Consider the following 26,776-nt stretch of genomic DNA (forward strand, 5'->3'; position numbering starts at 1 on the left):
TTGATGCTTCTCACTTCAGCTTGTTGATCATGCAAAATATCCACACCACTCTTTGTCATTGATTGTTGAGCACTTCTGCACATATTTGTGATGGCTTATACAAAGTTATGAATGAATGGAAACCTCGTCATTTCTTATAGACTAGCTTCATGTTTTCTGAGTGCGTAGTTGTCCCTTTTCTGCTGGAATGTGGAAACCAATACAGGTCCAGCCTTGTTATACACGGGTTTTTTATACACGAATTTGACTCAACACAAATGGCCCCTGCAAATGAGAAGGAATGTGCCGATCCCTGGAGAAGGGGAAAAATGCACCCCTCTAAAATCACAGTTTAAAAAACTGCTTTTTACTGTTGCAGAGAAGGTCATAGAAGTGATTACAGGTGTAACCTAAGTATCTACAGATTTTTCTATCTCAGAGCTGATGAGAAGGGCCCTTTAAATTAAAGGAAAACAGTTGTTTAGTAATGCCAGAGAGGGCAGTCGGCTGACAATCCATCAATCATTCTCTCTGCAGGCTTCACTCCTCCCTTCCCCCTGAGCATGTGAAAGAAGGCTAAATGGCAGCGATTATCACCTTCTCCATTCTTTCCCCCTTGCTGGGGCTCCTGGTGAAGGGGGGGATTGCTGCCTCCTAGTGAAGCCTAAGCTCCTGGAAAGAGACTGATGGCCTCTGTGTACATTACAAAGGTCAGCAAGGCTGTTTTTAAATCACCAGAGCAAAAAGACTTTGTTGTTTAAATTGATTTGCTATAGTTCAATTTTTGCCATAATTCTTGGAGTTCTTGGAACAGAACCCTCACGAATAATGAGACTCAACCTGTATCTTATCAATAATGAGACTCAACCTGTATCTTATCGAATCTAACAGTAGCTGATACTTGGTAACCTCTGTGTTGAATCTAGCCTGTGGACAACTGCAGTTTTGATCTACACTGATCTGTAGACTGGCAGCTACTGCCAGCTGTCTCATAGTTGACTGGTACTAAAAACCCAAGTTGGCCACAAAGCTTGTGAGAAAATACATACATTTTGCCACATACAAATCTTTGACCACTAAACCAGCAGTGTTTTCTTTCGTGAAAGTGATACCTGCATAGAGAAAAATGTGTGAAAGTAGACCTTGGAAAACAGCTACTTTTAAATAGTCTATTTTGAGGCAAGGGACTGGAGCCAATTAAATGTGATTATACTCCTGTAGAAGCTGCCAAAAGCATTGACCCCAGTCAACACTTCATACAGAGTTGTAACTTTATTCTTGACCAATACACCATTCCCATGGTTCTGCAGTGTCTCCATGCCAGCACAAATATCACCTGAACTTCATGCGCAAGAGTTGGTGAATGTACAAACGATCCTTTTCCTTATCTTGACAGTTCCATGGAGAACAGATATAGTTAAGTGCTTTTCTGCAGTTTCTGCATGGAGTCCTCCCATTTAAGGGCCCAATCCTATCCAATTTTTTACTACTGGTGCAGCTGCAGTGCAGCCCCAAGGTAAGGGAACAAATGTTCCCATACCTTAAGGAAGCCTCTGTGACTGCTGCCCCACCACAAGATGCAGTGCATGCCCCATTGGCATGGCTGCACTGGCACTAAAAAATTGGATAGGATTGGGCCCTAAATTGATTCAGTTCGCTGCTAAAAATAATAGCTAATGCACTGTTTCTCAAACTGTGGGTCAGGACCCGCTAGATGGGTTGCAAGCCAATTTCAGTTGGGTCCCCATTCATTTCAATATTTTATTTTTAATATTAGACTTAATGCATCCATGGTGTGTGACTGCATTTGGGGAATGTTACAGACCTGTACTTTTAACACGCTACTGTGTATATTCTTTTGACAATGATAGTTAATGGGACTTACTCCTGGGTAAGTGTGGATAGGATTGCAGCCCAGAATTGTTAAAAATGTTCCTGCTTGATGATGTCACTTCTAATCATGACATCACTTCCGTGACATCACTTCTGTCAGGTGCATCCTGACAGATTCTCATTCTAAAAAGTGGGTCCCAGTGCTAAATGTGTGAGAACCACTGAGCTAATCCACAAATAAACATTAACTTGTTACAGGATGGGATAGAGGAGATTTTTGACTAAGAATTAAAACAGGTAACTGTTATCCATTGGCAGTTAATTAAAAATGAGCACTGCATGTTTGTTTGCATGACTAAACTGTTCACTTTCTCATAAGCGGAGATGGTATTCTTTGAGTTTGTGAACATGCCACAGTTCATTCCTTGATTAACATGTAGTTGCATTCATATTAGGTAGATGCCTGCATAGTTGAAAGCAGTGATTAAAGTGAATGTGAGAGTCTTCCTAGAGTTAGCTATTATTTGCCTTAAGAGCTGTGAAAAATAGTTGCTTTATACGTGTTTGATTTTAGTGTTTTTGGAGAGGGAAATTCTTTGATAGACTTGTCAGTTCAGGGATGTTAGGAAGCAAAATCTGTTAAATATCCCAATAAACGACATGTTTCAGAGTGGTGTGATTTGAACTAGATTACCTGTTGTGTTCCTCTCTTCCCATCTCAATATTCTTTTATTTAGAAATCAATTTATAATGTTTAAGTGTATTTAGTACTTTTCAGTAATGAAAGAGTATGTATTTCTTTTGTGCAAAGTGAAAAATATGAAATAGTTGACTTCATCAGTGGTATTAAAATACATTCTGTAAAAGTTTTTTTAAAGTATGAGTTGCAGGTTTAACTAATGAATATGGTAACTGAATATGAGAACTGAAGTTCTGCATTTCCTGGTTAGGTTGCAGACTGGGCCATGGGATTCAGTGTGCCTTGGCCAAGTGTGGTCACAGTAAACACCTCTCCTGCTCTAGGGCAGGGAAAGAAAGCGTGGAACTTGACTGTGCTCAGCAGAGTAGTCCTTCATTGAGTGCACCCAAAACTCACCACCCTCACTAGAAGGTTCCAGCCCACTTAGCTTGGCAAGGATGGCAACCAGAATTATGGATACCTGATCAAGAATTAGGGTTTTGTAATAGTATTTTGGAAATTCAACTCTTTCATATACCCAAGATGTTGAGTATCAATAAGTATTGATTCTTATGGGTTTGATTTTTGGTCAGCCTAACAATGTTACTTTTTCCCTCCCAATTTAGCTGGCATATTGTGTAGTTCAATTTTTAGAAAAGGACAGCACGCTTACTGAGCCAGTAAGTTCTATTTCTTTCTTCATTTTTATCCTGTAAAGTATATTACCAAAGTCATGTTTGTAAACACTTTTGTTTGCAGACTAACTGATCATTTAGAATAACTAATGGCTATATACAGTACATTATTATAATACATGTTTTGCTCAAATTAATGTGACTCTCTCAGCTGAAGTCTAACCCACTCATTAATGTGCCTAAACTATCTGTGGTTTTTTTCAAACACCCTTTCAGGATCAGGCTTCAAATCTTCAGTTCAAAGGAACAGTTGGTGTGTAGGAATCTCTCCCAGTATTTGTCTTAATGGGAGAGGTTTATCAGAAAACCAAGTGTAGCCGCCCTGGGGCTGCCTTCGTTCTCCCACCCTTCAGTTCATCTTTCAAAATTTTCCTAAATGGATTATTCCTAGTCAATTTGATTTGCACATCCTGAGGAACATCCTGCTTTCTCAAGCATAATCAAAGTCTTGTAAACATGGAAAAGGACAGAGAACTTTAACACTGGATATGGGATCAGGCAGGTGATGGTTAATACACTTGTCTATTTTCTGTCACTTCTGTGGGTACCAGCTGTGAGGATATCTAGAGTCAGGTGTGATAGATAACCACATGGGTGCCATCTTTGGAACTAGAAAGTTGAGAGCAGGACATAAATGTACTTAAGTAAATAAATGACAGCCCAATCCTGAGCTCAGTGGTACCGAGGAGGGCTGCCGCTGAATCCAGCACCTCCTACGCTACTGCGGGAGGCGCCTCGGGAGAAGGGAACTTTCGTCCCCTTCCCCCGGGTAAGGTAAGCAACTCCGCAAGGGGACTACTCACTTTAGTCGGCGGTAAGGTAAAGGCACTCATGTAGTCCCATCCCTCCCCCAGGCACACCTCCAGCCTGCCCCCTCCCCATCACACCTCTCCATCACGCCTCCTCCCCGCCCTCTCTCTGCCCCATCAGCCTCCCCCCTCCCCAGAATTCCTCCTTCCCATCCCCCCCGCATACTGTTCCACAGCTCGGCGGTCCGGCAGACTGCTTTGCCACGGAAGCTGGGCAACCGTCCCGTGCTATCCCGGCACCAGCCGGTGCTGGGCTAGCACTGGCAGGAGCCTGGTGGTGAGGCCAGCAAACGTGCCTTACGGCATAGGATTGGGCCCTGAGACATTTTCTTGCTGAAAGAGCCAGAATTGTCCAATTACTGTCAAAGTGTCCTGTAATGTATTTTAAAAGCTTAATTTTGAGAATAAAATAGTACTGTTTAGAGGGCTGCGCAGCTTGCTCCATTCTGCAATGATGGAAGTATCTAGTCGGCTATTTCTCACTAGACATGTTGGAGAAGCTGATGTTTTGTAATAAATGTTCTATTGCATATTTTAAAGAAAATTCTATCTATTTTATAACGTGAAAATAAATGTTAAGTGTGTGGCTTTTCATGTTTTATGACATGTAGCAGTCAGAGCTGTAAATAGCTAGTCTGTGTGGAAATGGAACACTCTTAGCACAGAAACTCTGATTTCTCCAATCATGACGATGCATTCATGTTAAGCAAGATGACTGTATTTTATGCACATGCTGAGAAAAAATGTATGCTCCAGAAATTTCTAACTTGAAAAAACAATGTAGGGAAGATGGCTATTGCAGTTCATTCTGAGATCACTCATAAGAAATTCAAAAGCCCGTACCTTGTCATTCATCCAGGTGTTTATTTCTTTCCTCTACTTTCAAAGAGGACCCCAAGGCATTTTTCAAGTACAATAACAAAACTCCCAGGCCAGGGCTTGTCTCTGTGGGAGTTGATATTATGATGTCCTGCTGGTGTGGGCACCTTTTCTTCCATTCCCTCAGGGCATACAGATTTTAAGTAGTCCTTGGAAAGAGGTGGGAGGGCCAGTCCTAACAGCCAGTGCTGATGGGAGCTGGTATTATGAGCTCCCTTTGGCCTTGGCATCCCTTCCATCATGTTTGATGAATGGTGCATTTGATACAAAATCATATTCAGCCTTGAATGTTTTTTTTTAATTGGAAAGTCAGTCTTTAAAATTTGTGCCTGATTGCCACTACAGTGAGTCAAGAATCTTGTCTTGACTGTTCGTGTTAAATTTATTGTGTAATGATAGTTTGAGCAACTGGAAGATGTATAATTGTCTCTTTTTTACCACAGGTCGTGATGGCACTACTCAAATACTGGCCAAAGACTCACAGTCCAAAAGAAGTTATGTTTTTAAATGAATTAGAAGAAATTTTAGATGTAATTGAACCATCTGAGTTTGTAAAGGTTATGGAACCTCTCTTCAGGCAGCTAGCCAAGTGTGTCTCTAGTCCACATTTCCAGGTTGGTAATTCTAGAAAATGCAGTAATTAAGTCTGGCCTTTTGACATTACACTACATTAATCGCTGCTTGTTGGATGTGTAATATACTTTTTAAGTAGATCACATTTCAGTTCATTAGGTACAATATTTAAGGTAGGTAGTGTAGCAAAAGAATAAATGGTTGCCAGCCGTGAGATGGCAATGCAAGATGGAAATGTAAGGTGTTTAACATCAACAGGAATGAAAATTAGGCAGATATTTTACTGTTACCTCTGTGAGTATCAGTTAAAGATGTCTAGTAGTAGCAGTTCTGGCAGAAAACTTAGAGATGCCAGCTTTATAGCTATGGAAGCCACATGTGGGGAGGTATAACCTTAGGGCTCTTTGCAGCTAAGAGAGATTTAATATTGGAAGCTTACCGTTTTTGTGATTTTTAAGACTGCATAAAAATTCCTTCTTTTTTTTTAGGTGGCAGAACGGGCACTATACTACTGGAATAATGAATATATTATGAGCTTAATCAGCGACAACGCAGCCAAGATTTTGCCTATCATGTTTCCATCCTTGTACCGAAATTCAAAGACACACTGGAACAAGTAAGGAACCATTGAAGTACATTAATGTCTAGAACTTTTCCTATCACTGAGCTTTTTTCCCACAAAAATTAGGGTAAAGTTTATGTGGTACACTGGGATTTCTTGTAGGTGTACACGATTGTACATGGTATGGTGTATTTTCTCTCATATAGATTAGGTGAAGGTAGATGTCATAGCACAATAAGGGATGTAAAAAATTGACTGGTATATTCTTTCATGTGTAGCGGGGTGTCTTGTGCAGTTATTTAAAAGAATGGTCTACAAACCAATCTAGTGGATAGATGCCAGGGGTAGTGATATCAGATTCACCTAAAGCCCTCCTATCCAAAACCTGTCCTATGCTTACACATTCTGCCCTGGAATATCCACCACTCTCTTTGCAGAGGACGTATCATGTGGGTGAAGTTGCATAGCATATTCTTTATACAGGTGGGGGCTTCAGTCCATACTTTCTCCCTCTGACACATCTCTTCCACCACACACATTGTTGCCTGTCATTCATTCACATGACAATCTAATATCATTGGAAGACTAACTTCAATAAATCTGAATGTGAACCATGATCTCCTAGACAAATTGTAGTGTTAGTGATACTAAGATCATCTTGTTCTCCTTTTCCCCCTCTTTCTTCTTTCTGCATTTCTGTCCTAGTTTCTCTTCAGGTCCATCTGTCTTTTCTGTCAGTTTCCAACCACACAGTAGCTTAGAATTCTAGCATGAGCATGAACCTAACCACATTGATTCTACATTGATAAATTTAAAAAATTTATTTGAGCTACCATGTCGATGCTGTTTCCATAGCCTGGTGCTGGTTGTGGATTGAGGACTACTGATAGGGTGGCCAAGTATGTAGAATAAATTCACCCTCATCAGAAAGAGAGTATAAAAGAACACTTAGGAAACCATTTTACTGAGTTATGCAAACTGGATGCAGACAATCCATTCAGATACTAATTTTAAGCAATGTGGGTTACCTGTTTAAAGAGACCTTTTCTAAACAGTAAACTATGGGTATAATTCTATACCCTTTCCTGGGAGTAAGCCTCATTGAACACTGTGGGTCTTGCTTCTGAGTCAACATGCATAGGATTTTTCTGTAAGAATTGTATTCATTTCTTGTGGCCACCCAATCATCTTGTCCCAAGCATGGGTAGTATCACTAAGCATGCACAATACGGCACACTTTTTCACTTGTTCAACTTGCATGATGCAAGTAGTCATAGAATGGTTTTGTCTTTTGGATCCAGTGGCATAACTTGTGATAGATTGCTTTTACAGAATAACTTAACTTCCCTGGCAGTGAATGCTGTTTGATTCAGGTGAAGAGCTTTCTCTTTCTTCCTTTTTTTATGTGTTTGAGACTAATCTGCTAAATTGGAATGCAATCTGAGGTGATGGGGTAACCTAAACAAAATTTTCAGTTGCAATGCAATCCTCCAGGAATGTCTCTAGTGCAGTTTGTACAGCAGGGTTGAGGAGGCATTTGCAGTCCATATGACTGCAAAATGTAATACCATTGGTTAATTTTCATAAGTTGGTTTAAATAAGTTAAACCGCATCTGGAGCAGTGATTTTTCAACCATTGTGCCACATCAACCACATTGGTGTGCCATGTGTGATCCTCAGGTGTGCTGCAGGAGTTTGGGGGGTGGTCATTTATTAGTAGGGCCATTGGGGTTGTGAGCCCCCCCAGCAGAAGGTGTGCCTTGTCGTTAAAAAAAAAAAAACTGATGGTGTGCCTTGATAATTTTAGCACCTTTGTCAGCGTGTTGTGAGATGAAAAGGTCTGAAAATCTCTGATCTGAAGTATTGATGATGTTTATCTCTGTTGCAAAGGCTTCTGTTACTGGGTGGGATTTGGTAATGTTGACTACAGTGAACCCTTAATTTAACTGACTTTGGAAACTTTGCATGTTTTCTGCTTCATATAATTAGTTTTTAATGTTTTGCACATGCACATCTCCATTATCTTCAGTGCATTTGGATTTAATGGAGTTTTGGCACTAACTCCCCTTTCCCCTTCCCCTCATTAGTCCATTAAATCGAGGGTTTGCTGTACTATCCTGCTTTCTTAAAACTGTCTGTATGTTATAGAGAGAGCTAGCATTGCAACATCTAAAAGCTGGTTGTTTTTAGGGATGAAGTATATTAACTGCAGAATGCATACATCATTACATAGTTTGGCTTTAGCTAATGGAAATATCTATTTACTTTCTGGAATTTTATTTTATTTTTTCCTGAAATATCAAAATTTCCAGAGAGATAGCCAAACTGCCGGATATGGTAGATTTTCTAACCATTCCAGATTTTACTTATAGGACAATACATGGTTTGATTTACAACGCTCTGAAACTCTTCATGGAGATGAACCAAAAACTATTTGATGACTGCACTCAGCAATTTAAAGCAGAAAAACTTAAGTAAGTTTCCTTCTTGACATGTTCCCTTTCCTCTCATTTATGCTTCCAACTGTTTACTCAGGACAGCTAGAGTCACACAAAAAAAGCTGTACACCCCTCTGAAAAGAAATCCAGCTGCTGCTAGTATCAATTCTATATGTAGTCTCATGATGTTATTTTGTTGTGGGCAAAACCTATCAATATTAATTCCAAATGGGCTGGGTATTTCTGAGCCTGTTTGAAGAATTATGCAAATTCTTCAAACGGGGGGGAGGCGGTCTGAGGTGTGTGTGGAGGGGAAATGCTCAGTTTGGGGGAACATCTCCACCATCATTAGGCCTTTAACTGCCATCTTCCCTCCCCATCCTCCTCCCTGTTTCATGCGTTTTTCAGCTCCTAGGCTGTGAAGGGCAGGGGGCAGAAGTGGCAGTCGAGAGGGCTTGTAGAAGACAAGGGTGTTCCCTTAATTATTCAGGTCTCTGTAATGAAGACTTCAGAAGCATGCTCAAACACCCCAGTATCTACTCGAAATCCAGAAACTTTAGGTAGTTTTTATTCCTCCTTGCAAATGAGTTGGGAGGAAGAAAGAATTATACTTCCCAGAGTCAGCAGTGTAGTCTCCAAGCATTCCCCAAAGTCTTCAGTGTGCAGTGAGGAACTACTAAAATAACCTTTGGCTTTACTGTGAAAACTGTAGTTTTTTGTTCATCCTGCTGGTGAGTAAAGTGGAATAAAAATTACACTTCCTAGCATTCATTTCTGTAAGAACAGCGTACGCACCTTCGGTTCTAACTTTGACTCGTATGTCTTCCCCTCTTCTTTTCATCTTCATTATTTGGTTAAGTTTGTGAAATTGTGGAAAGGGGAGAGGGAAAGAGAAACTGCCAATGAAAGAGCTGCTGCTGAGCATTATAAACCTGGGCAATTTTGAAGGGAATTTGTTTTAAATGATGTGGTTTTCCAGAAAACAAACTTCCCAGAATTTTTTCATCCATAATGTTTGTGTCTTCACATTACGGGTGTGAGGAAGTTGCTTTATTCCCATTGTACAAATTGGTGTACATGGTCTTAAAACTACCCAGTCTGTTCACTGCTCTCATAGTAAGGATTGTGTGTCTCTCACGTCCAGACTGGCCATTGCGCTCAGTGCCAAACTGCTGCTTATCAGAATAAGTGTGTGTGGCACCTAAACATCTGATTATTAATACAAAGACATTAGTATGTGTTATCAAAGTATTACTTTGCTAATATCCACTACAATGAACAAAGTTTCAGAAGAAATCAGCTCAGGTTGAGCTGCTTTTAAGCCATGTAATAGAGCTACCTTGTTCAGTTTTCTGTCTTGTTGCTTGTTAACTAAGCAAAGGAAGCCAGGAGCAGAGCACACATTGCCATGTGCCTTTCTGCATAATTACATTAGTTGTGCTGCACTTTCACCACTGTGCAGTAACTCCCACAAGTGAATTTCCTTGGCAAGTACTTGACTATACTGAATAATAAGCATGCAGACTTCATGCTGGAAAGCTTCCAAATGAATAGTCAAATGAAAATTGTATGTATTTCGTATTTTTTAGAAAATAAGAGGAAAAAGTTCCAATTTTCTTTTCGTACCAAAAAAAGTGTATTGCTGATTTATTTATTTGACAGGATTCTCCATTTCATAAAAGCTCTTTTATTGCTGGAAAATTTGTTTTGAAAGAATGAAAGCAGTTTTGTTTTGTTCTCAAACTGTACTCTGAGGAATGTGTGCACAATGGCACTGGTACAATCCTGTTCCCCTCCTCTGTGTGGCAGCTCCCTAAGAGTCCCAAAAAGCCACTCTTGGGGCTTGGAGGACCCTCTAGAATGGTATACAATGTGGGGCCCAGGGCTGCTGTGGAAGGAAAATTGCTGAAAACTGCACAAAGGACTGCAAAACTTACACCATATCTCACACCATACACAAGGGTCCCCAGCCTTCAGAAGTGTGTTTTGGGATAGCTCAGGGAGGGGCAGGGAAGATATTTATTAGAATTCATTCATAACTTGAATGTTTCTAGAAACATTCAAGGCAGCTTACAACAAAGTTCCTAAGCTATTTAACTTTTAAGAATCATTGTTGATTAGTTCAGTGTTTCTCAAACTGGGACGGGACCCACTAGGTGGGTCGTGAGCTAATTTCAGTTGGGTCCCCATTCATTTAATTTCAATGTGCATTTTATTTTTAATATGCATTTTAACCAGATCAGCAACTGCTTGGAAGGGTTAGGAGGGCGGTTCTTTATTTTAAATAGATTTTTAAACTTATACTTATTGTAAACTTTTGATTTACTTAGATTCAATTTTGTTGCATGGTATGTGTTAAAGAATTTTCCTGCTTGATGATGTCACTTCTGGCTACGACATCGCTACCAGGCTAATGACTTCACTTCTGGAGGGTCCTGACAGATTATCATTCTAAAAAGTGGGTCCCGGTGCTAAAACGTTTGAGAACCACTGGATTACTTTCATTTTAAAAACTTCATTGAGCTTTACTTGTGGGGACGGGGTGTGTTTTTTCCCCTCAGAGAGAAGCTAAAAATGAAGGAACGGGAAGAAGCATGGGTTAAAATAGAAAATCTAGCCAAATCAAATCCCCAGGTATGTAGAAAATATTCAGAGGCTGCATATTTCAATTTTATATTAGATACTATTGGAAGAGTAAGAGCCTTCCACAGATGTATGATTTCCTATACAAGAAAGCTGATTGAATATGACTGAAGATGGTGAGTTCCAGTGACCACATTGTTCATGTATCAGTGGCACATATCATGCAGTGTCCTGATTATTAAACGTCTTAAGAATATAAGAACAGTCTTGCTGGATTAGACCAAGGCCTATCTAGTCCCTGCCAGATATCTCTGGGAATCCCAGAAGCAAGGACATATGGGCAAAAACCCTCTCTTGCTGTCACTTCCCAACAAGTGGGGTTTGTATACTGTCATTAAAATTCCTGCTTGCGGAGTTCCTGATAAGCTGCCCAACTCAAAGCTGAGCTGCGTGCAGCACAGATCTCAACAACCCAGAAGTTTGGCAGTGATGCATAACATCACCAAGCATCCAGAGACAGCGTTCTTATGCCATGCAGAAAGAGGAGTCCATGCACTGAAGCATATCCAGAGAGAATATAGCATATTTGTGTCCTCCCTTGTGTTTGGTTTTTTTGCTTATTTGCAAACCTGCTTAGGACCTTTCTCTTTACCTCAAAGGTTTTATAAAACCTCAGCATTAAAACATAAGAACATAAGAACAGCCCCACTGGATCAGGCCATAGGCCCATCTAGTCCAGCTTCCTGTATCTCACAGCGGCCCACCAAATGCCCCAGGGAGCACACCAGATAACAAGAGACCTCATCCTGGTGCTCTCCCCTACATCTGGCATTCTGACTTAACCCATTCCTAAAATCAGGAGGTTGCGCATGCACATCATGGCTTGTACCCCATAATGGATTTTTCCTCCAGAAACTCATCCAATCCCCTTTTAAAGGCGTCTAGGCTAGACGCCAGCACCACATCCTGTGGCAAGGAATTCCACAGACCGACCACGCGCTGAGTAAAGAAATATTTTCTTTTGTCTGTCCTAACCCGCCCAACACTCAATTTTAGTGGATGTCCCCTGGTTCTGGTATTATGTGAGAGTGTAAAGAGCATCTCCCTATCCACTCTGTCCATCCCCTGCATAATTTTGTATGTCTCAATAATGTCCCCCCTCAAGCATCTCTTTTCTAGGCTGAAGAGGCCCAAACGCCGTAGCCTTTCCTCATAAGGAAGGTGCCCCAGCCCCGTAATCATCTTAGTCGCTCTCTTTTGCACCTTTTCCATTTCCACTATGTCTTTTTTGAGATGCGGCGACCAGAACTGGACACAATACTCCAGGTGTGGCCTTACCATAGATTTGTACAACGGCATTATAATACTAACCGTTTTGTTCTCAATACCTTTCCTAATGATCCCAAGCATAGAATTGGCCTTCTTCACTGCCACCGCACATTGGGTCGACACTTTCATCGACCTGTCCACCACCACCCCAAGATCTCTCTCCTGATCTGTCACAGACAGTTCAGAACCCATCAGCCTATATCTAAAGTTTTGATTTTTTGCCCCAATGTGCATGACTTTACACTTACTGACATTGAAGCGCATCTGCCATTTTGCTGCCCATTCTGCCAGTCTGGAGAGATCCTTTTGGAGCTCCTCACAATCACTTCTGGTCTTTACCACTCGGAAAAGTTTGGTGTCATCTGCAAACTTAGCCACTTCACTGTTCAACCCTGTCTCCAGGTCATTTATGAAGAGGTTGAAAAGCACCGGTCCCAGGACAGATCCTTGGGGCACACCGCTTTTCACCTCTCTCCATTGTGAAAATTGCCCATTGACACCCACTCTCTGCTTCCTGGCCTCCAACCAGTTCTCAATCCAGGAGAGGACCTGTCCTCTAATTCCCTGACTGTGGAGTTTTTTCAGTAGCCTTTGGTGAGGGACCGTGTCAAACGCCTTCTGAAAGTCCAGATATATAATGTCCACGGGTTCTCCCGCATCCACATGCCTGTTGACCTTTTCAAAGAATTCTATAAGGTTTGTGAGGCAAGACTTACCCTTACAGAAGCCATGCTGACTCTCCCTCAGCAAGGCCTGTTCGTCTATGTGTTTTGAGATCCTATCTTTGATGAGGCATTCCACCATCTTACCCGGTATGGATGTTAGGCTGACCGGCCTATAGTTTCCCGGGTCCCCCCTCTTTCCCTTTTTAAAAATAGGCGTGACATTTGCTATCCTCCAATCTTCTGGCACCGTGGCCGTTTTGAGGGACAAGTTGCATACCTTAGTCAAGAGATCTGCAACTTCATTCTTCAATTCCTTAATAACCCTTGGGTGTATGCCATCAGGGCCCGGTGACTTATTGATCTTTAATTTATCAATGAGGTCTGAAACATCTTCTCTTTTAACCTCTATCTGACTTAACTCCTCGGTCAGGAGGGGCCGTTCGGGCAGCGGTATCTGCCCGAGGTCTTCTGCCGTGAAGACAGATGCAAAGAACTCATTTAATTTCTCTGCCATCTCTAAGTCTCCTTTTATCTCCCCTTTCCCTCCCTCACCATCCAGAGGGCCAACCGCTTCTCTGGCGGGTTTCCTGCTTCTAACATATTTGAAGAAGCTTTTATTATTCCCCTTAATGTTGCTGGCCATGCGTTCCTCATAGTCTCGCTTGGCCTCCCCTATCACCTTCTTACATTTCTTTTGCCACAGTTTATGTTCCTTTTTATTCTCTTCATTAGGGCAAGACTTCCATTTACGGAAGGAAGCTTCCTTGCCCTTCACAGCCTCTCTAACTTGGCTGGTTAGCCATGCGGGCACTCTCCTGGATTTAGTGGAACCCTTCTTTCTTTGCGGTATACACCTCTGCTGGGCCTCTATTACTGTTGTTTTAAGCAGCCTCCATGCACTCTGGAGAGACTGGACTCTTTTTACCCTCCCTTTCAACCTCCTTCTAACCAGCCTCCTCATTTGAGGGAAGTCCGCCCGTCGGAAGTCAAGGGTTTTTGTTAGAGATTTGCCTGGTATTCTTCCCCCAACGTGCACGTCAAAACTGATCGCAGCATGATCACTGTTCCCCAATGGCTCAGTAACATTTACATCTGTAACCAGGTCCTGCGTACCGCACAAAATTAAATCCAGAGTCACCTGTCCTCTAGTGGGCTCCGTGACTAGCTGATCTAAGCCACAGTCATTTAGCACGTCAAGAAATCCGGTTTCCTTATCGTGACCAGAACACAAATTGACCCAGTCAATATGAGGATAATTGAAGTCCCCCATGATTACAACCCTGTCCTTCCTTGTCACCTCCCTGATCTGTTTCCTCATTTCAAGGTCCCCATCAGATTTCTGGTCTGGAGGACGATAGCACACCCCCAGTATTACATCGCTGCACAAGCCTGGTAATTTAACCCACAGAGATTCTACGGTGGAGTCGGACCCACCTTCAATCTCTACTTTGCTGGATTCTATCCCTTCCTTAACATAAAGGGCCACCCCACCTCCAACACGCCCCTGCCTGTCCCTCCTGTAGAGTTTATAGCCCGGGATTGCGGTATCCCACTGATTCTCCGCATTCCACCAGGTTTCCGTTATGCCCACTATGTCAATATTTTCCCTTGTCACCAGACATTCCAGTTCTCCCACCTTTGCTCGTAGACTTCGGGCATTCGCATAAAAGCATTTATACACGGAATGCCCCAGGATGGGCTGCTTATTCGCTCCTTTGTCCCCGCATCCTCTCATTGTGCCAAACCGTCTATCACATCCCATCTCCCTACCTTTCCCAATTTCTTCTCCTACCCTGCCTTTGTCTTGTTCTCTAACCTCCCCATCCTCATCCCATAGGGATGAGGAGTCCCGAACCGGATGCCCCTCGGCTCCTGTCGGCCTTCCCCCAGGGATCAGTTTAAAAGCTGCTCTGCCACCTTTTTAATGTTATGCGCCAGCAGTCTGGTTCCATTCTGGTTCAAATGGAGCCCGTCCCTCTTATACAGGCCCCGCTTGTCCCAAAACGTTCCCCAGTGCCTAACGAATCTAAACCCCTCCTCCCTACACCACCGTCTCATCCACGCATTGAGACCCCTGATCTCCGCCTGCCTAGCTGGCCCTGCGCGTGGAACATTGTGAAGGGACTGCTGGGTGCCTCAGATACAGTAGCCATACTTACCCTCCTGTTTGAGCAGCATCTCCAAATGATTGATAAACAAAGGATCTGACTTTGATTTGAGTCACCTGATTCCAGAAGTAAAAGATGCAAGTGGCTTAGGGCGCAATCCAAACCTGCGCTGGAGCAGGCAAGCCAGGAGGCTTGCGCTGCATCCAGTGCGGGTTTGTGGGCAACAGCGGCTCAGCCAGCGGCAAGGGGAAACTCTTCCCCTTACCCCTGGGTAAGGGCTGCTGGCCCCAATGGGTCTCCTCAGACCTGCGCCACCTCTGGAGGTAGCACAAGTCCGAGGAGAGTGGAGCAGCTTGAAGCTGCTCTGTTCTCCGCCTGGACGGGGGTTGGGATCTGGCATAAATGCCGGCTCCTAGCCCCGCCTCTGGCTCCCCGCACGCCAGCCCCCAGGGCTGCCCATCACCTGCCCCCCTACCCAGAAATGCCTTCTTCCCTCCTCCTCCCTGCCCCCCCACACCTGCTTTTGCTGCTTGTACTGGCGCAAGCGTGCCGACACAAGTGGCTACGGGAAAGCCACGGCAGAGGCTTATGCCAGCCTCTGCAGGCCAGTGCTTCTCGGAGCGCCGGCCTGGCTTCCCCATGAGGAGGTGTACATGTGCTCTACGGCACGTTTGTGACCCTCTTATGCCGGCCCAAGGGACTTGGGCCAGCATAAAGCGCCTTTGGATTGCGCCCTTAGACACACAAGTGTCCAATCCCACAGAAAAAGTAGAGTTAAACCTGACAGGTTATGAAAGCGGGGTCATGCACTTTTATTGTCACATTTTTATACCACCCTTTGTCTAAGGAGTTCAGGATGGTATACATGATTCCTGTCCCTCCTTTTGTCCTTATAACAGTCCTGTGAGGTAGGCAAAGCTGAGAGATAGTGACTAGCGCAAGGTCATCCAGAAAGCTTCATAGCAGAGCGGCGAACTTGAACCTGGATCTTCCAGATCTTAGTCCAGCTCCCAAACCACTACTACACCTGGCTCTCTTTCTTTGTGAATTTGCCCGGGTTCAACAATGGAAGCATCTGGTGCTTCACAGGCATATCCAGCCCACGTGCTAAGTATGAATGCAAAGTCCTGGAACTGCATAAATAAGTAGAGCAGGGAACGTACTAGAAGAGTTGTCAGATTTTATTTAACTCTTGCATTTTACCATTCTTGTAAAGCCTTGCTGCCTGCCTCCCAGCCCCTTTTTGCTTGGATTATCAGTGCCTAGTTTTCTATCCTTCATCTTTCTCTTAAGTCCATTGATTCCTTGCAGAATATTAATAAACTTTTTCATATTTGAACTGCTTTACCTACTCGGTCTCCATTTGCTTGGGATGAAGTAGCCAACTGCCTGTGCAATTTTAACTGGAATCAAAATTTCAGAATTTGCATGTACCCAGGGTTGTTGTTTGTTTTTCTTTTTTTACTTTGAGCAGCAAACTCATCAATATGTCATAATCTGCTTTTGAAACCCTCCTAAAATTTCAAAAGTCATGCAAGGTTGAGGCGGGATGCTAGAGGATATCTAAAGCCACACTGGACAAGCATACAGTTCCAGTTTTCAGTTATAGGAAGGACAGAACATGTAAACTAACTGCAAAATGGTATTGGCCCTAACAAAATGATTCTCTGTCTTAACACTTCGCAAAATTACAATTTAAAAAACTTATTTTTTTGATAAAACACATTTTATAACCTTACTTAAACTTCAATAAGTTATTTTGTGAGTAGCTGTCATAGCTTGAGTTTCTTGAAAATGAGAGATTTGTTTAATTTCTATTGCAATTTAAAATAGTTGACTCATCAAAATGTCTGAGATTTATATTTCTGGCAGTGAAATGCCTGCCTTGCTATAGTTTCTAATCTTGAGTTTCACTATTAAAAAATTCTGACCTACAACATTTTGCATTTGGATAGTACTCAGTATATAGTGACACCTGTCTGGTAAGCAGTCCTGTTGCAATGGAAACAGACGGGCCTTTAATTGAAGACTTGCAGGTGCTGAAAAAGACAGTGAAAGAAGAAACTTGTCCGGTAAGCATATAGGTAGAAAAATTAACCTACTCGTTCCAAACTTGATTCAAATGTATTTATCTATTTTAGCTATCAATTCCACTTTTCCTCTGTTTTTCGATGACAACAAATTTGAAACGAGCAGAATAATTTTAGCAATTCCCAAGCTAAAGTTTCTTGTGGCTGTCAGTAAAACTGTTTTAGTGTGACTATACTTAGCTGTTAGCTTAATCCATTACGTATGTGAGCATCCAGTTTTGTCTGCCTTCTTGTATTTATATTAAATGACTTCACAGTCATTAAAATGATTTGAATCAGCAAAGTGATGTTTTGGAGCCTAAGCAGATCCTACTTGAACTGTGTAACAAAAGTAGTTCATTGACATTCACATCTTAAGCTCTCTTCATCCCACTTTTAAGTGTTTGACTGACCAACCACAAGGCAAGTTAGAGGGACAATACCAATGGTTTCTGGTGGAGCAGAATCCTCTGTCAGAACAGATACAATAACTACTCATTTCTGGACATATTTGCAATATTAAATATACTAATACCACACTTGCATAGGTATAGAACTTGAAGTGAGATTGAGTTCAGTTAGCTGTCAAGTGATAACTATATTAGTTTCATTAGAAGTGGCTCCAAAATTTCAAGCAGCACACTTCAGAGTGGATAGAAAAGAGCCATTAGCTCTCCTTTTCTCTCCATCCAATTCTGGATTTATAATCCTAGTCTAATGCAGATTTTTCCCATAGTATGTATAGTAAAGCATGATCAGTGTCTGGAACTTAAAATAAATAGACCATATAAGAGTCAGATAATCAGAGGGGGCAGTTGTACATCCCCCATTCCATCTTGCCTATGCCGTGTCCCCCCCCCCCCATGTCTGCCATGCTGTGGTGTCAAGAGCAGTGCATGTGTATGTAGATACAACTTGCCACATGGCTGCTCACCAGGGGGAACTGCTATTCACCTACGCAACTTGCAGGTTGTCTACCTCATAATGATACAGTGTGCATTAATGGTTACGTTTTGGACGTGCTGGCTTTCTAGAGAACCAGGAAGATCCAAACATAAATTAAGAGATGCATTGTATGAATAGCATGGCATCGTTCCCATGTCATTCCAGCAGTAGCTAGGAGGTTTTGCCAAGCTGCTGGAATAAATTATCTAATAATGCTTTTTCACTTTCGTCGTCTTCCTTTAACCAATGCCTCTTTACAGCACATGCAGACATACGGTAAACAAATGATCGCATTTTTCTTTAAAGTTGCGTTTTTATTTTAGACGCAGAAGGATCAGAAAAAGGAGCGTCTTATGGTGCGCCGCAAGTCAGAACTGCCTCAGGATATCTATACCATGAAAGCCTTGGAGACCCATTGCCGAGCTGAGGACCTAATATCACATGATGGGCATTAGACTATTCATTCAAGTGAAATCTTATTTGGACGAAACCCACTTTTTTTTTTTTCTGGACTCTGTTCCACAGTAGAGAACTTTTTTTGTGCCATACTGATCAGTTACACACAAGTCAAAGCTTTTTTCGACCCAGTTCTTTTAGGCAATAACTTTGATACAGTATGTGCAGCTCAAGACTAGTAGTTCAAACAATGGTAAATTACCTGATTCTGTATGCAGAACCTGGGATTGATTAGTATTAAACAAAGGCAGTATCTTGGTGCTGTTGGCATAGTACAAAAAAATTGGAAACATGGATTGTTTTCATGCAGCTACTGAAAGAAGAGCAGTCTTTCAGTACAAAGAAGCAGTGCTGCTGTGCAATCTCTCAAACATTTAATGGGCTCCTTTGCTTGTCATACCTTTTACATGGAAACCAGTTGTGTGTAGGAAAACCCATGAAATGATAATGTTGATCATCCTGTTTGTGCTGCATGCGAACACACTAGAGTGCTACAGTCTGCTGCAGCTTCTGGTTTACAACGCGCGTGCACGTGCATATGTTGTAACATGCGGCAATTTACAGAGATGCATGTTCTTTCCTATATGAAACACCTTTCTGGGTAGGCATAGTTTCTGAAGTGGCCATGCATGGGTTTTCCTCTAAACCCTGCTGAAATTAGTGGAAGTTGTGTAGCAACACTGCCTGGTAGACTGAGCCTATTTTTTCTTTCTCTCTCCCCTCCCTTCCCCAGCTTGGTACTGTGGCAGTGAGCAAGATTCTAAATTCATATATAACCATTAGACATTTTTCTAAGACTTACAAAAAAATTCTGCCTTGCCACATTCCAGCAGCTTGAAAACATAGTTGATTTGTTCTCTCAGTGCAGCTTACAGAATGGTAATTTCATGACAATCTGCAATCAAGGCTAATTTCTAGGAGCTCTGGAAACTTTTATCAAGAAAGGCACCCTTTCAAAGTATTTTATAGGGATTGAAGCCATACTTTCCAGCCCTTGACATGTAATACAAAACTTTGGAAAGGAGCTGATAGAAGAATCGTTGTTTCGGAAATGGACATTCTGCCTGCCTTGCCTAGAAATAAATTGCATTTTAGAAGTCATTGCATAGTTTGTTTTTCAAACACTTATTCTCTGATTTGCTAAAATGAATTAGCTGAGCTTTTATTGTGAGGCGTACACTGGACTCTAAGAGTTCTTGTTGCCAACATCATGAGGCCAACTAAGTTGGGCATGTTCTTTCTAGATGATGTAGTTAAATGAACAGGCAGTACCAGTGCCACTTTTTAGATATATTTTTAATAAAGGCAAACCTGCCTCTCTAATGGCATTCTGCATCTGTTGGATGCCTCCGTCAAGACCTGAAAAATAAGTTAACAATAGTTTTGCTCTCTGTATATTTTTTCCCCTGTGGTGAAGAGCACGTGTAATACATACACCCCTCACAAGCAAGAGAAAAACACATCTGAGTTGCTTTTGATCTTCAAATGCTGCTATATTCCACAAGATTACTTGCATGTTATGAACTCATTTTTTTATTGTTGTAGATTGGAAAGCACGAAGGATTGTTTTTCAAAGAAAAATGTATAGTGGTTTTGTTTTCAATATTTGATTTCTCTCAGGGTGGCCAGTATTTTAGACTTTCTTATCCTGCTTTAGAGCTATTTTCAGATGAGTTTTATTTAAAACGAGTGACTTGTTTTTATTGTCTCTGACAGTAACACATATTATAACTTAATGTTTGATGTCTTGATGCAGAAAAGGTTTAAACACGTGGCTTGCAAAACTGGCATTTAATAACCTTGCGCAGATTTAGTGCCTGCTGTCTGGTCTCACTTCAAATAAAACGTCCAATATTTATTGCAAAAGCAATGGAGAGAAAATCAGACTAGGTGGGATTGGAATTACTAGGAAGACCAAAAGTAAATTTAATGACCACTCAAATGAAATACCTACTCTGTGTGAAAATTATTCCTGTTAAACTTGAAAATAAATGTTTTACCATAATGAAAAATTATTATTGAAGCAGTTTAAAGTTGCCTTTCCCTTTTCTGAGGAGGGAAGGGGGTGCTTTTATAATTGCATAAAGCAATGTCTATATGTATTTTGATATACCATTGTTTGAACTTCCATCTTTAGCTGATGCTTATTTTTTTTTAATAAATTGGCTATTTTGGTAGCCTCATGAAAGAGATATCTGGGAAGAAGCATTCTGACTAATTTTATCCTGCCGGGGAAGGGGGCGGGAGAGTGGGAAAATATTGTATATCAATGTTTGGTTGACTGTGTAACGCTCAAAGTACAAGATCTTTCACTGTCTAGATTTTATTTTTGCTCTTTACTGAAGATAAACATTCACCAAAAAGCAAGTGTTCTGGGTTAGCTGGGGCAATTATGCCATGACAATTTGCTTGTGAAATTTTAGGCCGGTTGACAAACATGTCTAAATATATTAAAATTTAGCAGCACCAGTTGTTTGGCTTGTTACGATCACCATCTTAATGCTCTGTATAAGTTCTGTATTAAATTATTCTTAAAAACAAATACATCCAAAATAAAAGTACAAATAAAGTACAATTTTGGTGACTGTTGTTCTTCATAAAGTTCACTGTTAGACACTTTCCCATGTTCTCCAGAATTTTACACCTGTATGTCAGGAATGTCAAAAAAATATTACAAGTGTCTTTTTTTTGTGTGGCTTTAGTATGGCTTCATTTTAATATTGTACATACATTGTACTTTGTTTTATTGTAATGAGTAATAAAAATGTAGACTTCATATTTTGTACAGAATGGTCCTATGTACAGATTTAAAAGTTCCTAGAAACAGCAAAAAAAAATAGGTAAGTGGCACAATTTTCTTTTTACTATATCTGTATCGTTATGCTTTAGTGGAATGCTTTGTTCAAATGTACCAACATATTTTTTAATATTTTGTAATTCAGATTTTTTGTTCAGACATTGTTTATGAAGAAAAACTTCATACACCTGCCATTTAATATGCTCTTTTATCTAGTTTTTGAAATTCTGAAAATGGTGTATTATATGGATTAAATAAAAGAGAAATGGAATTTTATCTGCTCATCATAAAACTACGTTTAGCTCTAGCACAGGACTTCTTGGTTGAGAGTACAGATAATCCATAGGTATCTAAGAAAAGAATACAGAGAAACTGCGATATTTGATCTGTTACATCAGTAAAGGGTTACATCAGCTACCAACCAATCAAAGCTCCACTTGACCTTAGAGTGATGGAGCAACCTGTATTGGTGGTGGCCAAGAAGAATGGGTGTTTCCTATCTGAATCCTTCTGACAGCACCCCCATGATATATTCCTGTGACAAATCAGACTTGTATGATCATTGTGCCCATAATCGTGTAACTGGCATAAAATGTTGCCTCAGAAGATTACTTGTAAGAGTTAGTTTTTCTTTGTGCAGAACTTGAAGGTTTCAGCACTTTCTGTTCTCTTGTTCTTCTGTGTAATGGCAGCTCTTCTGAAATGTGCCTGCACAGTTAATGTGCTACTTTAATAAATACCATCATTAACTAAGATTGAGAAAGACACTTACTAAAAGACTAATTTTCAACAAAAGCAGGAAAATTGCTTTAGTAGACATTTGGGCACATTGAGTTAAAGTTTGATGGCAAATAGATATGCCAAACTCTTTCTTCATAAGTATTATCCAGTATATCCTCTCCTCTTGCATTTTTCAAGTTTATTATCCCAGTGATAAATGTTGGTAGCCCCATCTGGGGAGTTCAGTCATATAGCAGTCTCACTGAGCCTCTGAAGGAACACAAAGTGGAAGACCCTTAAGTTCACTAAGGGCGAGCTGTTGTTATAGTGAATTGCACTGTGTCAAATAACCCGTTTATATCCTAGATGGTGTACATGCAACCATTCAATATGTGAATTTTGACACATCCATACCCCTTCTAGAATGTAACCTGGAGTGGAGTTGGAGTGGAATTTCCTTCCTTTCCTAAATTTCCAAAGTCAAAGCTTCTTCCTGAAGTGCTAGAAAATCTTATTTGGCAAGACTTTTGAGTTGTTCATTTGAGTCCTCCCCCTATAATTAATGGAGACAACTGCCTCCTTTATGACTGCTTTTTTCATGTCTGTCTTTTAGTACTTTGTGTCCCTCAGTTTAATGCAAATGCATAACTGTATGACAGTGATTCATCATGACACAAATGTCATTGTGGATAGAAGTATAAACCATAATGAAGTAGCATTCTGCATTTTTGTAGTAGTCTGGAATGCTAAAGGTCTCTAAAATAAATTCTGAGATACAAGCACTAAATATTTATTTAATTTATATCCAGCCTAAACCCAAGGATGATAGTAATTCTACATGAAATGGATGGACCAGTGTCCCACAAAGGATGCTAAAACTAAAACTGACAAATGGGCTCTCATGAACCAAAGCACATAGGCCAATTAAAGTGAGGTGGGTCTGTTCTAACTGAATCTGTAATTGCAAAGACTTGCCTTCCTCTCCTATTAATTAATAGTTAATTATTTCATGATTTGGTTGCTGGCCTTTTTCTGGAGGCAATTTCCAGACAGCAGCCATTCCTACGGATAGGATACAGCTTGTATGCCTACTAATGGTATACGGCTTCAGTTTTGTTTTTTTTAAAGTAAAACATTCTACTAGACTTGGGATATACATTAGTCAAACTCATCCATTTTCAACCAGTATGCCATGGTACATTGGTGTTCTGTGAGTGGTCCACAGGTGTGCCACAGACGTTTGTGGGAGGGTCATTTATTAGTAGGGCCAATGGGGGACATAAGCTACCCACTGGCAACATGGTGTGCCTTGTCAATGATTAAAAATCCGATGGTGTGCCTTGTCAGTGTGCCATGGAAGAAAAAGATTGAAAATCACTGGACAACTATATATATAGAATTCACAGTCTTTTAGGATTTTCCGAATAAGAAACTGCCTCTATTTTTCAAACTTTTCCCTGTACAAGAAAAGTCCGGATTCTGAATACATCCATCAGTTTTTGGGCCACAGTCAGTGCTTGAGTGCCAACTTTTGCAATAAATGTGCTGTTTACATGTACTGAACTGTGGCCACAAAATCCCTATGCAGGCTTTTAAATGGCTTCAGTGCCAAGTCCACACAATTGCATGAACATAAGAACAGCCCCACTGGATCAGGCCATAGGCCCATCTAGTCCAGCTTCCTGTATCTCACAGCGGCCCACCAAATGCCCCAGGGAGCACACCAGATAACAAGAGACCTCATCCTGGTACCCGCGCATACACATCATGGCTTGTACCCCGTAATGGATTTTTCCTCCAGAAACTTGTCCAATCCCCTTTTAAAGGCATCTAGGCTAGACGCCAGCACCACATCCTGTGGCAAGGAGTTCCACAGACCAACCACACGCTGAGTAAAGAAATATTTTCTTTTGTCTGTCCTAACCCGCCCAACACTCAATTTTAGTGGATGTCCCCTGGTTCTGGTATTATGTAAGAGTGTAAAGACCATCTCCCTATCCACTCTGTCCATCCCCTGCATAATTTTGTATGTCTCAATCATGTCCCCCCTCAGGCATCTCTTTTCTAGGCTGAAGAGGCCCAAACGTTGTAGCCTTTCCTCATAAGGAAGGTGCTCCAGCCCCGTAATCATCTTAGTTGCTCTCTTTTGCACCTTTTCCATTTCCACTATGTCTTTTTTGAGATGTGGCGACCAGAACTGGACACGATACTCCAGGTGTGGCCTTACCATAGATTTGTACAACGGCATTATAATATTAGCCATTCTGTTCTCAATACCCTGCCTAATGATCCCAAGCATAGAATTGGCCTTCTTCACTGCCACCGCACATTGGGTCGACACTTTCATGGACCTGTCCACCCCCCCCCCAAAATCCCTCTCCTGATCTGTCACAGACAGCTCAGAACCCATCAGCCTATATCTAATGTTTTGATTTTTTGCCCCAATGTGCATGACTTTACACTTACTGACATTGAAGCGCATCTGCCATTTTGCTACCCATTCTGCCAGTCTGGAGAGATCTTTCTGGAGCTCCTCACAATCACTTCTGGTCTTCACCACTCAGAAAAGTTTGGTGTTGTCTGCAAACTTAGCCACCTCACTGCTCAACCCTGTCTCCAGGTCATTTATGAAGAGGTTGAAAAGCACCGGTCCCAGGACAGATCCTTGGGGCACACCGCTTTTCACCTCTCTCCATTGTGAAAATTGCCCATTGACACCCACTCTCTGCTTCCTGGCCTCCAACCAGTTCTCAATCCATGAGAGGACCTGCCCTCTAATTCCCTGACTGTGGAGTTTTTTCAGTAGCCTTTGGTGAGGGACCGTGTCAAACGCCTTCTGAAAGTCCAGATATATAATGTCCACGGGTTCTCCCGCATCCATATGCCTGTTGACCTTTTCAAAGAATTCTATAAGGTTCATGAGGCAAGACTTACCCTTACTGAAGCCATGCTGACTCTCCCTCAGCAGGGCCTGTTTGTCTATGTGTTTTGAGATCCTATCTTTGATGAGGCATTCCACCATCTTACCCGGTATGGATGTTAGGCTGACCGGCCTGTAGTTTTCCGGGTCCCCCCTCTTTCCCTTTTTAAAAATAGGCGTGACATTTGCTATCCTCCAATCTTCTGGCACCGTGGCCGTTTTGAGGGACAAGTTGCATATCTTAGTCAAGAGATCTGCAACTTCATTCTTCAATTCCTTAATAACTCTTGGGTGGATGCCATCAGGGCCCGGTGACTTATTGATCTTTAATTTATCAGTGAGGTCTGAAACATCTTCTCTTTTAACCTCTATCTGACTTAACTTCTCGGTTAGGAGGGGCCGTTCGGACAGCGGTATCTGTCCAAGGTCTTCTGCCGTGAAGACAGATGCAAAGAACTCATTTAATTTCTCTGCCATCTCTAAGTCTCCTTTTATCTCTCCTTTCCCTCCCTCACCATCCAGAGGGCCAACCGCTTCTCTGGTGGGTTTCCTGCTTCTAACATATTTGAAGAAGCTTTTATTATTCCCCTTAATGTTGCTGGCCATGCGTTCCTCATAGTCTCGCTTGGCCTCCCCTATCACCTTCTTACATTTCTTTTGCCACAGTTTATGTTCCTTTTTATTCTCCTCATTAGGGCAAGACTTCCATTTACGGAAGGAAGCTTCCTTGCCCTTCACAGCCTCTCTAACTTGGCTGGTTAGCCATGCGGGCACCCTCCTGGATTTAGTGGAACCCTTCTTTCTTTGCGGTATACACCTCTGCTGGGCCTCTATTACTGTTGTTTTAAGCAGCCTCCATGCACTCTGGTGAGATTGGACTCTTTTTACCCTCCCTTTTAACCTCCTTCTAACCAGCCTCCTCATTTGAGGGAAGTCCGCCCGTCGGAAGTCAAGGGTTTTTGTGAGAGATTTGCCTGGTATTCTTCCTCCAACGTGCATGTCAAAACGGATCGCAGCATGATCACTGTTCCCCAATGGCTCAGTAACATTTACATCTCTAACCAGGTCCTGTGTACCACACAATATTAGATCCAGAGTCACCTGCCCTCTGGTGGGCTCCGTGACTAGCTGCTCTAAGCCACAGTCATTTAGCACATCAAGAAATCCGGTTTCCTTATCGTGACCAGAACACAAATTGACCCAGTCAATATGAGGATAATTGAAGTCCCCCATGATTACAACCCTGTCCCTCCTTGTCACCTCCCTGATCTGTTTCCTCATTTCAAGGTCCCCATCCGATTTCTGTTCTGGAGGACAATAGCACGCCCCCAGTATTACATCGCTGCACAAGCCTGGTAATTTAACCCACAGAGATTCTACTGTGGAGTCGGACCCACCTTCAATCTCTACTTTGCTGGATTCTATCCCTTTCCTAACATAAACGGCCACCCCACCTCCAACACGCCCCTGCCTGTCCCTCCTGTAGAGTTTATAGCCCGGAATTGCGGTATCCCACTGATTCTCCGCATTCCACCAAGTTTCCGTTATGACCACTATGTCAATGTTTTCCCTAGTCACCAGACATTCCAGTTCTCCCACCTTTGCTCATAGACTTTGGGCATTCGCATAAAAGCATTTGTACACGGAATGCCCCAGGATGGGCTGCTTATTCGCTCCTTTGTCCCTGCATCCTCTCATTGTGCCAAACCGTCTATCACATCCCATCACAATACCTTT

General features: G+C 41.9%; 1 protein-coding gene across 5 annotated transcripts in view; it reads left to right on the top strand.

Moving 5' to 3' along the window:
* The window catches only part of PPP2R5C (protein phosphatase 2 regulatory subunit B'gamma), a 92,578-nt gene extending 69,842 nt beyond the window's left edge, over positions 1-22,736 (top strand). For 3 of the 5 annotated variants that reach the window (XM_066629128.1, XM_066629135.1, XM_066629148.1), the window contains 7 exons: positions 3,118-3,171; positions 5,318-5,488; positions 5,936-6,063; positions 8,382-8,483; positions 11,009-11,081; positions 17,088-17,204; positions 18,470-22,736. In XM_066629128.1, coding sequence (XP_066485225.1) covers positions 3,118-3,171; positions 5,318-5,488; positions 5,936-6,063; positions 8,382-8,483; positions 11,009-11,081; positions 17,088-17,204; positions 18,470-18,601 — 777 coding nt within the window. In that variant the 3' untranslated portion in view covers positions 18,602-22,736. The remainder of the gene's footprint in view (positions 1-3,117; positions 3,172-5,317; positions 5,489-5,935; positions 6,064-8,381; positions 8,484-11,008; positions 11,082-17,087; positions 17,205-18,469) is intronic. The other 2 variants (XM_066629143.1, XM_066629155.1) reach the window with 1 other exon arrangement.
* Positions 22,737-26,776: the final 4,040 nt, after the last annotated feature.

This window comes from Tiliqua scincoides, chromosome 1 (genome assembly GCF_035046505.1).
Source record: "Tiliqua scincoides isolate rTilSci1 chromosome 1, rTilSci1.hap2, whole genome shotgun sequence".
Lineage (NCBI taxonomy): Eukaryota > Metazoa > Chordata > Lepidosauria > Squamata > Scincidae > Tiliqua > Tiliqua scincoides.